General features: G+C 35.4%; 1 protein-coding gene and 1 pseudogene across 2 annotated transcripts in view; one reads left to right on the top strand and one right to left on the bottom strand.

The window, feature by feature from the left end:
• Rnf17 (ring finger protein 17) overlaps positions 1-15,712 on the bottom strand; it is a 107,649-nt gene that overhangs the window by 39,199 nt on the left and 52,738 nt on the right. For both annotated transcript variants that reach the window (XM_027941526.2, XM_027941524.2), the window contains exons 16-19: positions 10,953-11,106; positions 7,972-8,087; positions 6,553-6,673; positions 3,087-3,207 (exon numbers count right to left, since the gene is read on the bottom strand). In XM_027941526.2, the coding sequence (XP_027797327.2) occupies positions 3,087-3,207; positions 6,553-6,673; positions 7,972-8,087; positions 10,953-11,106 (512 nt within the window). The remainder of the gene's footprint in view (positions 1-3,086; positions 3,208-6,552; positions 6,674-7,971; positions 8,088-10,952; positions 11,107-15,712) is intronic.
• On the top strand, positions 13,578-14,648 carry LOC114097567 (Y-box-binding protein 1 pseudogene; annotated as a pseudogene).

Here is a 15,712-nt window from a genome sequence, read left to right on the forward strand (position 1 = left end):
TTTTTTCTTGCCTAACTTTTTGATTATTCATAATCTACGTTCATAAGGGATACTGCCTGTAATTTTCTTTTCTTGTTCTCTTCTTTTCCAGCTCTGGTGTCAGGATAATGCTGGCTTCACGATTTTGGAAGTATTCCCTTTTTTTTTTTTTTAGGAGAATTTGAGAAGGACTGGCATTAATTCTTCTTTAAATATTTGGTAGAATTCAGTAATGAAGCCAAAATATTCTGGGCTTTCATTTGATGGGAGACTTTTTTTAAAAAGCTAATCCGATCTCTTCATTATTGAACTCTTTGGACTCTTTCCTCATGTTTCAAACTTGGAAGGTTATATGTTTTAGGAATTTATCTACTTCTAGATTATCCAATTTGTTGGCATAGTAAGTATAACATGTAAGTTGCTTTATGATCTTTTGTATTTCTGTGATACAGTTATAATGTTCTTTCCTTTATTGAGTTTTCTTTTTGGTGAGTCTGGTTAGTCTGGATAAAAATTTGTTCATTTTGCTTGTCTTTTCAAAAAAATCACTTCTTAGTTTCACTGCTGTTTTAGTCAGCTTTCTATCACTATATGGGAATGTCTGAGAACAAATTAACTTATAAAGAGTAAAGATTTATTTTGCTCACTGTCTTGAAGGTTTCAGTACGTAACTGACTGGTCACAGTGCTTTGGGCCTGTGGCAAAGCAGTACATGATGGCAGGAGTATATGATAGAGTAAAACCACTCATTTCATAGTCAAGACGCAAAAAAGAGATAGGAAGGGGTTGGAGTCTCATAATCCTCTTCAAGGGCACACCCCAATGACCTTTTAACTTCCCACAAGGCACCACCTTCTAAATTTCCACAGCATCTCTCAATAGTGCCACCTTGGGGACCGAAACCTTTAACAAATGGGACTTTTAGAGACATTAAACATCCTATTAATAGCAACTGCTTTTTTTCTACTGTTTTTCTAGTCTCTTTTCATTTATTTCTGCTCTAATTGTTATTATTTCTGCTGATTTTGGGCTTAGTTTGTTCTTTTTCAGGTTCACTGAGGTGAACAGTTAAGTTGTTCTGAGATCTTCCGAAACTTCCCTCTTAGAACTGTTTTTGCTTTGTTTTATAAGTTTTAGTATGTTGTGTTTCCATTTTCATTTGTCTCAGGATATTTTTTTAATTTCCTTTTGATTTCTACTTTGACCCACTAGTGTGCAGGAGTGTGTTTGTACTCACAGAAAGCATTTAAGAACAATTCCCCTACCATTTTTCATTAGGAAGTTATTACCAATCTTTAATAACTTCATAACTTAAATAATATAAAGAATTAAAAACAAGTCCCTTGATAATACGACTTCCATAAAAATCTAATTCAGTCAATAGCTTTTATGTGTTTCAAACTATATGACTAACAGCATGTAACAATTATTCTGATTTTTTATATATATTTTCTGAGCATAAACATCATAAACCATCATTTGGCTGGTGTTACAAAGTTAAAACTACACTTATCTTACAACCAGCAGTCCAAAAGAAAATAATACATATGTTGACACAAAGACCTGTGCCCAAATGTTTATAGTAGCTTCATTTGTGGAACTGCCCCAAATAGAAATAATCTAAAAGCTCATTAGTTGGTAAATGAATAAATCTGGTGCATCTGTATAATGGAATACTAGTTAGCAATAAAAAGAAACAAACTACTGGTATATGCAATATATATATATATATATATATATATGCATATGCAATAGCATGGAAGAATCTCAAAAGTGTTATGCTAAATGAAAGAAGTCAGACACAAAAGGCAGTATACTATATTATTCTGTTTAATGAAGTTGCGGAAAGTCAGAATTATAGAGACAGAAATTAGGTGGTTGCTAAAGGTTACTATAGAGGAAGGGGACTGACTACAGGGGGCATAAGGGAACATGTGACATTCTGTGTCTTTAATTCTTTCTTTTTTGGTCCTGGGGATTAAACCCAGGGTGCTTCAACTACATCCCTAGCACTTTCTATATTTTGGGGATAGGATCTCACTAAGTTGCTTAGGGCCTTATTATGTTGCCAAGGCTAGTCTCAAATTGACAATCCTCCTACTTCAGACTCCCAAGTCACTGGGATTACAGGCATGCACCACTGCACCCAGTGACATTCTGTATCTTGACTGGGATAACATTTATATGACTCTATATGTTGGTCAAAATCATTTAACTGCATACCTAAACAGTGACATTTTACTACATACCTTTACTACTATGCCTTAATAATTCCGACTTCAAAAAGAAAAAAAACTTAGTTCAATACAGTTTAAATGTTTACTCTCCTTTCTTTTCCTCCTTCACTTGCAATTAGACTGCTAAAAGGATAGGCCTTTCTTCTTCTGCTTCTAGTTCCTCCAGCGTTAGGGTAGGTAGGGAGAGCAAGACCACAGATCATAATACTAACAGGAGTCATAGCAGGTCTCTGTTAGGTGTCCCTGTTATGCCAATAGAAATTATATGTGGGTGATATCAAAATACTGGGTTTCTTAAGGGCTACATATGGAAATTCTTTAGAAGACTCTGCAGAGTCCATTCCTTTTGCAAAAGTTTCTGTTGTGGAAGAATTCTTGGTCTTGACTGCCAAACCTTTATATTCAACCTTACCAGTACTCTGTTCTTCTGCTTCTTGGGTCACCTATACCACTGGTTAATCTTTGATGGTTATGAACAAAATGGTTTAAGCTTAGTTACTTTAAACCTAAACCTAGGAAAATTCACATTTCTCCAAATGGGAATACCACAATGCTTATTCTCTATTTTGCCATATCTTTTCCCAATTCCCTTTCTAAAATAGGTAAAGGGGGCTGCCTAAGCAGACATTCCATTTAGAAATAAAATGCCAGTCTTTTTTCTAAGAAACAACTTTGATCTTGAGAAGCTTTTCTTTGGGTTTTAAAGTTCCTTAGGAATGAGGGTAAAAAGTCATTCTACTTCCTTAGACTAACAGCTCAATTATTTTCCCACTATTTTTTTCTGATGTAGGAACAGGAAATTCCAGTTTGCCTTCTTGTGTTTGAAATTTTACATATGAACTAACAGTAAAAGTTTACCTGTGTACTTACCCTACTTCATAAGATGCTAAGCCTTCTTTCACAAGCTGGTCATTAATACTAGTAGGAGTCATTCCAGGAGCAGCAAAAGAATCAAAAAGCTCAACTAAGAGCACATTATCTTCTAAAATTTCTGTAAAAACACAAAAACTAGTTTGGGGAAAGAAAGAAATATATTGCAAAATAGACTAAATGAGAATTTTTTTAACTGGAAACAATTTCTTTCTTTTTTTGGCATACATGAGATTTCTTGCTGAATATGTCACAGCCTCTGTCTAGAAATTATAGTAGTATTTTGCAGTCATAATGAATTGTCAATGTTACCTGGAGCATATATAAATTAGTAAAAATTCTATTTTAGGTTATTGTATGCCACTGATTCTATAACAAAACCAAATAAGCTTAACCCTTTTGGATTCAGAATAACACAAATTAATATTTACTCAACAGAAATATTCAGTAGTATATTTATACTGTTTTGTGTAATTCAATCAAGTTCCAAAAGCACACAAGTGAATGAAATTTTACTCAGGGCAGTGAGTCATTATTTGTGAAGGTTTACGGCTTTTTTTTCTTTCTTTGTTTTGAGTCTTATTGTGTTGACCAGGTGATCTTCCTGCCTCAGCTTCTTGATAAATACCTGGAATTATAGGCCTGCACCACCACACCTAAGGTTTATAGCTTTTATAAGTATGGTACAAAGTTTAAAATGACAAAAACTCAATCTAGAACTCTCAATTAACTGGAATATTTTTCTTATCTCTTCATGTATTAGGACAAACCTTTTAAATTTTCTTTTAGAAAACTAAAATTTGTTACTTGATCGATCTGATTCTTAAACTACAGTAGGAACTAAGGGTATAATTTACATCTTATATGCCTATTTTCTTTATTTATGGTCACAGAAAAGGGAACCTGATAAAGAGGAATTTATTTAGGAAACACACATCTCTAAAATATGCACCGAGATCAATGTATGTCTACAGTTTTTATACAATAGTAGCCAGTAGAAGCTGGTCAGATTGATGATTCCAAAAAATGACAATCATTGCTGGGCATGGGGGCACATGCCTGTAATCTTAGTTACTGGGAAGGCTGAAGCAGGAGGATTACAAGTTTGAGGACACTCTCAGCAACTCAATAAAATCCTTAACAACTAAGCAAGACCTTGTCTCAAAATAGAAAACAAAAGGGATGTAGTGCAGCGGTACAGTGCCCCTGCATTCAATCCCTAGTATAAAAACAAAATCTAAAAAAACCCATATCAGCAATAATATCCTACATTACCCAGTTATAAGAGTACATACATAATAGAAAAATTGTTTCAAGAACTGAAAAAATCAATCCTGGCTACTCTTCAGTGGCCCAGATGAGTTACCTAGAAACAAAAGGCTAAGCAATGCAAAGTAAACTTTGATCCTTTTACTTTCTATCTCTTATGTCCCTTTAGTTCTTTGGTTTCATACTTCTCATTCATGAAGTTCTTTGTTCCAATAGGGGCAACTTTCTCTGTGTTCTGTACCTTTACCATCTTCCCTGCTTTCCTCCAAATTTAATTTGAATGTCCCTTTCCTTAGAAAGGGACGATATAGCCAATCCCTAAAAAACAAATGCCAAATGTCTTCTTTGATATAAGGAGAGTAACTAAGAACAGAGTAGGGTCGAAGAGCATGAGAAGAAGATTAACATTAAACAGGAATGAGAGGTGGGAGGGAAAGGGAGAGAGAAGGGAAATTGCATGGAAATGGAAGGAGACCCTCAGAGTTATACAAAAGTACATACAAGAGGAAGTGAGGGGAAAGGGAAAAATAATACAAGGGGGACAAATGAATGTCAGTAGAGGGAGCAGAGAGAGAAGAGGGGAGGGGAGGGGAGGGGGGATAGTAGAGGATAGGAAAGGCAGCAGAACACAACAGACACTAGTATGGCAATATGTAAATCAATGGATGTGTAACTGATGTGATTCTGCAATCTGTATATGGGGTAAAAATGGGAGCTCATAACCCACTTGAATCAAAGTGTGAAATATGATATATCAAGAACTATGTAATGTTTTGAACAGCCAACAATAAAAAATTAAAAAAAAAAAGAAAGTGATGATATGTATATATATATCTCCCATTTTCATCTGTGGTAATTTACTTTATTAGATACGTTCAAAGTCCCAATCTTATCATTGTGCAGGTGAATGGGGAAAGACACTCCTTAAATCAGATTATCTAGATTAATAATTATGTTACAACTAGTGCTAGATGTAATTGGCATACCAAATAAGTAAACAAGAGGAATCCAGAACAAATACTATGTTTTGATGTATTATCCATGGGAAGATTCTCAAGGAGGGAGCTAAAAACCAATAGAACACAATGTCAAAAGAAAGTTGGAAAGTTATCCAGCTCAAAATGAGTGGAGGCTGCTGAAGGACTAGCAGGCCTTTTAGTTTGTTCATTTCAGAGAAGCCAGATATAAAAATCCTATAGACTAAGGATGCAATTTCTATAATCATATTCCTCTTAAACTCAACTATTTATTCTAAACAATTTCTTGAATTAATACAGTGAATAAATTATCAGAGAAACTCCATCATTTATAAGTTATATAAACTTTAGCAGTTCATTTTTGAGCTTCAATTTTCTCACTAGAACAGGCTAATCATCTTATAACGGAGGGATCATTTAATGGCAGTGTGATAAAAATGAAAAGCAGGTGTAATAAAACTATCCTTGAAAGTGCTATAATCAATCCTAAGTAAATATGGTCTTGTGTATCCCCTATAAGGACTCATTGAAATAGTGTTTATTGTAGTTTTGGAATATATCAAAACACATCCCCAATACTCCTGTTCAAAACTTTTGGGGCTAGATCGTTTCAGAATTCAAAGTTCCTCAGGCTGAGAAAATCTACATAGTACACAAACTTCATACTCAGTCAATACCTACCAATGGAGTATGAGGCAGAAGCCCACTGATATTACTACCTTGAAATAGAATGAACAAATATTTACTGCAAAAGAGATAAAGACTATATCTCATATAAATTCAGGATCATATTCTGCCAGAACTAATGTTATAAAATAGTGGACTAATAGCTTTGGGGCTTTGAAGGGGTCATGTCAAGGGTGTCTTGTTTTTTAAGATGAGGTCTTGCTATGTTTCCCAGGCAGGCCTTGAACTACTAGGCTCAAGTGATACTCCTGCTTCAACCCTCCAAGTAGCTGAGACTACAGGTATGCACCACCACACTCATCAGAAAAGTGACTTGGTCTTTAGTGGTAATTTTTACCTCAAGGGCCAATTTTAGACTCTAAAGCATGCAGAAAATATAATCTCATTATACAGTCTCAATGTTACTTCTCACTACTCCTCCTCCTCCTCACAGCACATTGAATTTACCCTAAGATATGACAAAAGTTATGTAATGTTAATCTTATTTAAAATAATTTATGATTATATAGTAAATAAAAATGGAAATAACTTACTAATAACTGAACATGTCATAAATTTATCTTGAGCCTTTTCTTCAAATTTTTCTTTAGCTTTTTTGGACCACTGCATCATCCTTTTACATGGCTCAATACGTGCCAGTTTACATTTAATTGCCTGTGCCAAACAAAATTCCGCCATTAAGAAAATAAACTTAATTTCTGGTTATTTTAGAGTTAAAATAAAGTTTTATTTATATGTAGAAAACTAATGTTTTTGTAGCTCAGTGCAGTTGATGAAAGTATGTTTGAGGCCCTGGGTTTGATACCAACACTGCAAAAAACAAAAAACAAACAAACAAAAAACCCAAAAAAACCAAAACCTCCCAAAACAAAAAACAATCTTTGTGTCTGAATTTATAAATAATAAAATAAAGGTATCTATAAAAGTACTTTTAAAAAAATATTTATTTTTTAGTTGTAGTTGGACAGAATACCTTTATTTTATTTATTTATATATGGTGCTGAGGATCAAACCCATGGTCTCGCATGTGCTAAGTGAGTGCTCTACCACAATCCTAGCCCTCTATAAAGTACTTCATAAATTGAAATAATTGGAATAAACTGAGTATTTGGACATTAGTTATCCATGTACTTGAATAATAAGCATCTATTTAAAAAGTTAAATAGTCATGATACATTTTGTAAGTGAGAAAAGCAGGCTTTCTAGACTATTTATAGTTTGATTCTATAATTCTTAAAACAACAAAAGATGATGGGCAGTGGTAGAGAACTTGCATAGTACATGTGAGGCACTGGGTTCAATCCTTAGCACCACATAAAAATAAATAAAGGTATTTTTTCTGTCTACAACTGAAAAAAAAAAAAGATGCATCTTACTAGTAGTACATATACCAAAAATGTTGAACAATATTTTTTAGTGATTAACTTCTTTTGCTTACCTGTATTTTCAAGTTTCTTTTTCTATAATATTGCCCATTATTCAAAATGAAGAATACAGCTTACTAACAATTTAATTAACATAGAAGAATATAAATTTAGAAATAATTCAGGTGGGTTTGGTGGTGCATGCCTGTAATCCCAGCAGCTAGGGAGACTGAGGCAGGAGGAACATGAGTTCAAAGCCAGCCTCAGCAAAAGCGTGGGGCTAAGCAACTCAGTGAGACCATGTCTCTAAATAAAATACAAAAAATAGGGCTGGGGATGCGGCTCAGTGTTCAATCCCTGGTACCAAAACAAACAAACAAACAAATAAGAAATAATCCTTCTTATCCTTTTCTAGTCATCAGTTACTACAATCAGTTACTGTAGCAATACTTATTTATAGTTCTTATATCAGAAACCATTTATAGACAAAATAGTTATTACCAGAGCATTTCTGTTAAAAACGACTTCAAAAATACTTTCATATTTGTGTTAACATTCCAACTCTAGAGTTCATAACAAGTAGATTACCTTCTCTGGGTGATTCAGAAACTCATCTTTTATTTTACGCATTTCCTTAAGTGTTATTTTTGCAGTATTACCAAAGTCCACATATTTAACTTCAACTTCCCGACGGCCAGGCAATCCTTTAAAAGTTATGAAATCAGAAATTGCAAACTCACAGACTTCTATGTCAATCTAAGTCACTAAGCCTTTAAAGAAATTTTTGGAAGGTTCAAACAGAAGTTTAAATAAAGCCCTATTGCACACTGACCTTTGTGAAATCATTCAAAATATATGGTTGACTTTAGTCTTTCTCAGCACATTATGTAGAGTGGTATTAAACTTGTTGTTATCATTTTCAAATTTAAGGACAAATACAAGTATATGTCATTTCAATATGGGAACTAGTCCAGCATTCTCTGCTCCAAACAAGTGGAAGCAGGTGGCATAGTACTGGTACTCAAAATAACACTTCACACAACTTAGAACCTATGGTTGTGGATATCTGTGATAACTGAGAAAGCACAGGCTATTAAAAGTATAAGGCCAATGAAATGTGGAGGAATTTCTCCCTGTTTCCATTGCAATCTTCAGGCTAGAAGAATATGCTCAGCTGTACCAAAGCCAACCTTTCCTCAATGGAGATGTGATTTTAAACAAGCAGATGAATATGGAATAGAATTTAAAGAAACTTATTTTTTTTTCTTACCCAAATTATCAGTCACATATGAGAACAGATCAAATAGACAATGGAAGGTCTCAAATTTACGTTTTTATTCTTTCTGAAGAAACTACTAGAAGGTGGCTCCATCAAAATAAATGAATAAACTGAAGAGGTAAACATGGGATTCAGAAAACAAGGAAACAAGACAGAACAATGAAGTGTATTGTGTATTGCTAAGTGAAAAAAATTTTCCAGAATAGCAAATGTATAGTAAGCACTCCATTTGAAGGAAACAGTATGCTTCCATGGTTAAAAAAAAAAAAAATCCAACTAAGACTATCTGAAAAGTCTAATCATGTGATAAATTGTTTTGAAGTATTAGAAAAATGTGGCCACAAATTAAGACAATAACACAAGTGAAAAATTAACACAATTATTAACTCAAAATAGTGTTAAAGTATACTTTATCGTTCAGCAGTGAACGTATTTACACAATATGGATTTAACTAATAATTGTGGTACAAGTATAGGGAAAGAAGGAACAAAAGGGCTATGAAGAGATTTGAAACTTTTATCTCAGAGTAACAAGTAAATAGATAATATCTAAACCTGAAACATCAACTGAATATTACATATTATTAGAATAAACAGTACAGGTACATACCAAAAGAATACCTGAAAATATGAAAAGTAATTGCAACAGAAGAGATGGAGATGACTAAATCTTTTAGTATTGTTTAGTTTTTAAATGAGGCTGACTTTAGAAAACAAAACAAACCAACAAAAAACTACCAAGTATGATCTTCATGATGGAGTTCTATAGGGCTACTGAAGATACAGGAAGATAGGCCAACTGAGTCACACATGTGTTTCCTTTACACACTCGAAGTCACCTTGGAAACTGTACCAAATGTTACTACTCAAATAATTCAGAAGCCTTATTGTTCATCAAATGCATGTTTTAAAGCCAATAATTCTAATCTGAAAAGTAGTTGCAAAGTCCTTAAGTGACATGAAAAATGGCTTGATCTCTTCCATTGATATTTATCAAAAGATGCACTGCTTGTCTGCTGCAGTGGTGCACACTTGCAATCCCTTTTCTGGGAGGCTGAAGCAGAAAATCACAAGTTTGAGGCCAGCCTTGGCAACCTAGCAAGCCCATCAGCAACTTAGCAATACTCTGTCTCAAAAAATAAAAATGGACAGGGGATGTACTGGTATATACTACTATCTTGCTATGTTTGAATGTTTTTGTCCTCTTCAAAATTCATTGAAATTTAATCCCTAATACAACATTTTATTAAGAGATGTGGCCTCTTAGAGGTGACCAAGTTATGAGAGCTCTCCCTACCCATACACAGGATTCAGTGCCCATGTAAAAAGGCTCAACAGAGGAAAGTTTACTCCTTTTGTGCCCTTATGCCATATGAGTACATGGCATTTGTTTTTCTGGATGCAGCAGCATTCTGGAAGCAGAAAGACCAGGCCCTTACCAGTGCCCTTAACTTGGACTTCCTAGCTTCCAGAACTGTGAGAATAATTTTCTACTGTTTTAAATAGAACATACCAGCCTGTAGTATTTTGGTAGATCAGCACAAACAGACTAAGATGTTTATGAAAACTATATTTGAAAAAACTTTAGCTAGTTTGACACTCACCCCTAAGGAATTAAAATCAATGACAAATAATTAAGATAGAAAACTTAGGTTGGAAGTTTAAATAGTTTTGAAAAAAAGATCTGGAACCTTAATAATGGGGAAAATTTTAAACAGTATCAAACTAAACTTCACCTTGTAAATAAAAAGCTACATGTCTACAAATTAGGAAGCATGTAAAAGGAACAGGACTTAGTCCACTGTCAGTTGCTATGGCAGAATACTTGATGCTGGGTAATTTACAAAGGAAAGTGGTATATTTTGGTTCACAGTTCTAGAGACTGGGAAACCTTAGATTCTGGCACCAGCATCTTTTCAGTTTCTGGTAAGGACTTTGTTCTACTTCCTTCAACTGATGGTGGAAAGTAGAAAGGCAGGTGGGCGAAGGTGAGAGACAAAACTTGGGGGCAGCCTCACTTCATAACAATCTGCTAAAAATAGTAATCCAGTCCTGACAGCAAGAACTGCTCTATAAGAAATGCATTTATCTGTTCATGAATGCTCACCCCCATGACCCCATACTTCTCACTAGCCCCACCTCTCAACACTGCTGAATTTTGTTGCAGATGAATGCCTTTCCTGCCAAAGTGAGTTCTTGGATTATTTAATAGATACAAATTATATCAACTCAAACAATACTAGTCTTAAAGTGTAACCTTCCTTTGTGGAAACAGTGTATACTTTCCTACCAGTGACTTTAGCTCGGTACCAAACTCCATCTTCAAATTTAGCTACACATGCTTGATCTTGAACTGGACAGACAATTTCCAGATTTTCTCCATCGTCACTTTTGTAGAATTCCTCAATGGTTTTTAAAAGAAATAAAAAATCCAGGTTTTCTATCTAAGAAATAAAGGGATAAAGCACTGTAGTTGGCTAGAAACTTAAAATTTTAAGTACGTTTTAGGTATTGTTTATAAAATTATAAAACATTAAAACTGGCTTTAGTTATAAATCAATTATGTGTTATATAATTTACTTTAGGAACTTTTTTTTGTAGATGCAGTATGAAATTCTCCAAAGTAAACATAACAAAAAATAAAATCACATTCTGCTCGATAACTTAATGTATATTCTAGGTTTTTTGGACACTTACACTCTCTCCAACTTTTGTTTCTACCAAAACTAGACCATACAATACATACAATTTAGTAACCTACACTTTTCTATCAATTCTGTTTCACTAAGTGTGCCTATTAGTACTTCTAGACCATATTCAGTATTTTGTAACTGATCAAATCAGTATCCAATCTCAAGATTACACATTGCTCTTATTTATCTCTGTAACTCCTTTGTTTTTGTGGTACTGGGGATTGAAACCAGGGCTTCATGCATACCAAATGAGTGCTCTACCAAGGAGCTATATCCCTAGCCCTCCATGACTCTTATAATCTAGCACAGTCAGTCCTCTTTTAAAAATGACCTTGAGGGCTGGGATTGTGGCTTAGTGGTAGAACATGCATGATGCACTGGGTTTGATCCTCAGCACCACATAAAAATAAATAAATAAAATAAAGATATTGTGTCCTTCTACAACTAAAAAAATATTTAAAAAAAAAGAAAAAAAATTACCTCGAGATATTGAAAGTCAGATGAGGAATAGGTGAGCCATACTGGAAACAATTACATGTGGACAGAAACTTTTAAATACGCCAAAGGTGATAATGGAACAAGTAGGTTTGAAATAATTTGTGTCAGGCCTAAATATGAATGCCAAGGCATAAATTTATGACAAAAGGATTATACATCAAAATCTAGTGGGATTTATTCCTGGAACACAAAGATAACCCAACATATGAAAAGCAATGAAATAAACCACACTGAGAGAATGAAGGGAAAAAAAGAACAAAATATGACAATCTCAAATACTGCAAAAGAGCATTTAAAAAGCTGAATACTCTTTTATGAAAAAGATATTCAGAATAAACTAAGAAAGAAATTTACTGTACGTCACAAAAGTCATATAAAAAAAAACTCAGAGAATATCATATGCTTGGTGGAAGACAAAAGCTTCTTTCCCAAGACAGAAATAAGATAAGGATGACTGCTTTTGCATCTTGTATTCAACATGGTATCGGAAGTTCTAGCCAGAGATATTAGGCAAGAAAATGACAGAAGTCATTCAAATTGGAGAAGTAGTAGTAAAATTATCTCTATTCACAGATAATGTGATCTTATAAGAAAACCCCATACACTCCACAAAAACAAAACAAAAAACACCTGTTAGAACAAATTTAACAAAGTTGATGGGCACAAAATTCACATACAAAAACAAAAACAAAAATCAGGGGGCTGAACTTGTGGCTCAGGGGTAGAGCACTCCTGGCATGTGTGAGGCCCTGAGTTCAATCCTCAGCATTGCATATAAATAAATAAAATAAGAGATCAATTGACAACTAAAAAATATTTTTAAAAAAATCACCCATATTTCAAAATGTCAGCAAAGAGTATTCCGAAGAGAAAATTAAGAAAGTGCTTCCATTCGCAATAGCATCTAAAAGATAAAATTAAGAGTAGATCTAACCAAGGAAATGAAAGACTTTTGCACTGAAAACTAAACAAAATCACCAAAGTATATTAAATAAGATCTAAATAAATGGGAACAAAAACACAACCTGTGTTCATGGATAAGAAGATTTAAAATTGTTAAGATGTTAATTCTATCCAAAGTGATCTACAATGTAATGTAATCCCTATCAAAATCCCAATGACATTTCTTGCACAAATAGAAAAATTTATCCTAAAATTCATAGAGAATCTAAGAGTAATTGAATAGCAAAATCATTTTGAAAAAGAACAAATCCAGGGCCAGAGTTATAGCTCAGTGATAAAGTACTTTCGTAGAATGTATGAGGCCCTTGGTTTTACCCCTAGCACCACATGCACATATAAAAGAACAAAGCTGGAAGATCCACACATTCTGATTTCAAAACTTAGTACAAAGATGCACTAATCAAAGGCAGACACACAGATCAATGGAATATCCCAGAAATAAACGTTTTATTTTGGATGAGGGTAAGAACTACAACTATAGGCAACTATGGTTCAGTGGTACAGTGCTTGCCTAGAATGCATGAGGAGGGCCTAGGTTCAACCCCCAGGAGTGCTAACAAAAACCCAAAACTGTGACTACAAAACCTTCACAAGAAAACAGGGAAAAGGCATCATAATTAGATTTGGCAATGACTTCTTGGATATGACACCAAAAGCAAGAAATAATAAACTGAACTTTATAAAATTAAAACCTTTTTGTGGAGTTCGATCGGTAGCGGGAGCAGAGAGCGGACCCCAGAGAGCCCTGAGCAGCGCCGCCGCCGCCGGCCTAGTTACCATCACACCTCGGGAGGAACCGCAGCTGCCGCAGCCGGCCCCAGTCACCATCACCGCAACCATGAGCAGCGAGGCCGAGACCCAGCAGCCTCCCCCCCACCCCCCACCCAGCACTGCCGACACCCAGCCCGGCACCACGGGCAGAGGCGCAGGGAGCGGCAGCCCGGCTGGCCTTACATCTGTGGCGCCTGCTGGCGGGGACAAGAAGGTCATCGCAACGAAGGTTTTGGGAACAGCAAAATGGTTCAATGTAAGAAACGGATATAGTTTCATCAACAGGAATGACACCAAGAAAGATGTATTTATATACCAGACTGCCATAAAGAATAACCCCAGGAAGTACCTTCGCAGTGTAGGAGATGGAGAGACTGTGGAGTTTGATGTTGTTGAAGGAGAAAAGGGTGCAGAGGCAGCAAATGTTACAGGCCCTGGTGGAGTTCCAGTTCAAGGCAGTAAATATGCAGCAGATCGTAACCATTATAGACACTATCCACGACGTAGGGGTCCTCCACGCAATTACCAGCAGAATTATCAGAACAGTGAGGGTGGGGAAAAGAATGAGGGATCGGAGAGTGCTCCCGAAGGCCAGGCCCAACAACGCCGGCCCTACCGCAGGCAAAGGTTCCCACCTTACTACACGCGGAGACCCTATGGGCGTGGACCACAGTATTCCAACCCTTCTGTGCAGGGAGAAGTGATGGAGGGTGCTGACAACCAGGGTGCAGGAGAACAAGGTAGACCAGTGAGACAGAATATGTATGGGGTTTTGGACCATGATTCCGCAGGGGCCCTCCTGGCCAAAGACAGCCTAGAGAGGACGGCAATGAAGAGGATAAGGAAAATCAAGGAGATGAGACCCAAGGTCAGCAGCCACCTCAACGTCGGTACCGCCGCAACTTCAATTACAGACGACGCAGACGCCCAGAAAACCCTAAACCACAAGATGGCAAAGAGACAAAAGCAGCGGATCCACCAGCTGAGATCCACCAGCTGAGAATTCGTCCGCTCCCGAGGCTGAGCAGGGCGGGGCTGAGTAAATGCCGCCTTACCATCTCTACCATGTCTAAACCAGATGGTTTAGACATCCAACAAGAATAAATGAATATGAAATTCCAGCAATAAGAAATGAACAAAAGATTGGAGATGAAGACCTTAAGTGCTTGCTTTTTGCTCGTTGACCAACTATCTGCATTATCTATGCAGCATGGGGTTTTTATTATTTTTACCTAAAGACGTCTCTTTTTGGTAATGACAAACGTGTTTTTTTTAAAAAGCCTGGTTTTTCTCAATACACCTTTAAAGGTTTTTAAATTGTTTCATATCTGGTCAAGCTGAGATTTTTAAGAACTTCATTTTTAATTTGTAATAAAAGTTTACAACTTGATTTTTTCAAAAAAAGTCAACTGCAAGCACCTATTAATATAGGTCTTAAATTAAAAAAAATAACTTTTTGTGGCTCAAAGGACAATATCAAGAGTGAAAAGACAACCCACAAGATGGGAGAAAATATTTTAAGTATAAAAATCTGATAAGGATTTAATATCTAGAATATATAAAGCACTCCTACAACCCAATTCTAATGTAAATTCTGATAGATGAACACTGAAAACATGCTTAAGTGAAGTATGCCAGACACAAAAAGAAAAATATTATACAACTCCATTTACCTAGAATAGACAATACCTTATTATTAGAGACAGAAAGTAGAAAAGAAGCTATCAGGGGCTGTGAGTGAGAAAAAGGGATGTCAGTGTTTCATGGGTATGGAGTTTCTGTTTGGGATAATGAAAGTTTTCTGGAAATGAATGGTGGTGATGGCTGAATAAAATTAAGTACTTAGTGGCACTGCATTGAATATTTAAAATGGTTAAAATTGTAAATTTATGTTAAGTATACTTTACCATAACTTTTTAAAAGGCATTTAAAAATGAAAGGAAGGGAAGGGGAAAGAAGGGAAAGAAAGGGAAAAAATGCATATCTTAACTTAGTTCAGATAAACAGCTTTCACAAATCATCCAGGAAGCTAGAAAGTGTGGTACAGTATTGGAGATGATAGATTCTGAGGCTACATAGCTAGGTTTAATCCTGGCTCTATTCTTTCACAGATATGTAACCTCAG

This window comes from Marmota flaviventris, chromosome 4, assembly GCF_047511675.1.
Source record: "Marmota flaviventris isolate mMarFla1 chromosome 4, mMarFla1.hap1, whole genome shotgun sequence".
In the NCBI taxonomy this organism is placed as follows: domain Eukaryota; kingdom Metazoa; phylum Chordata; class Mammalia; order Rodentia; family Sciuridae; genus Marmota; species Marmota flaviventris.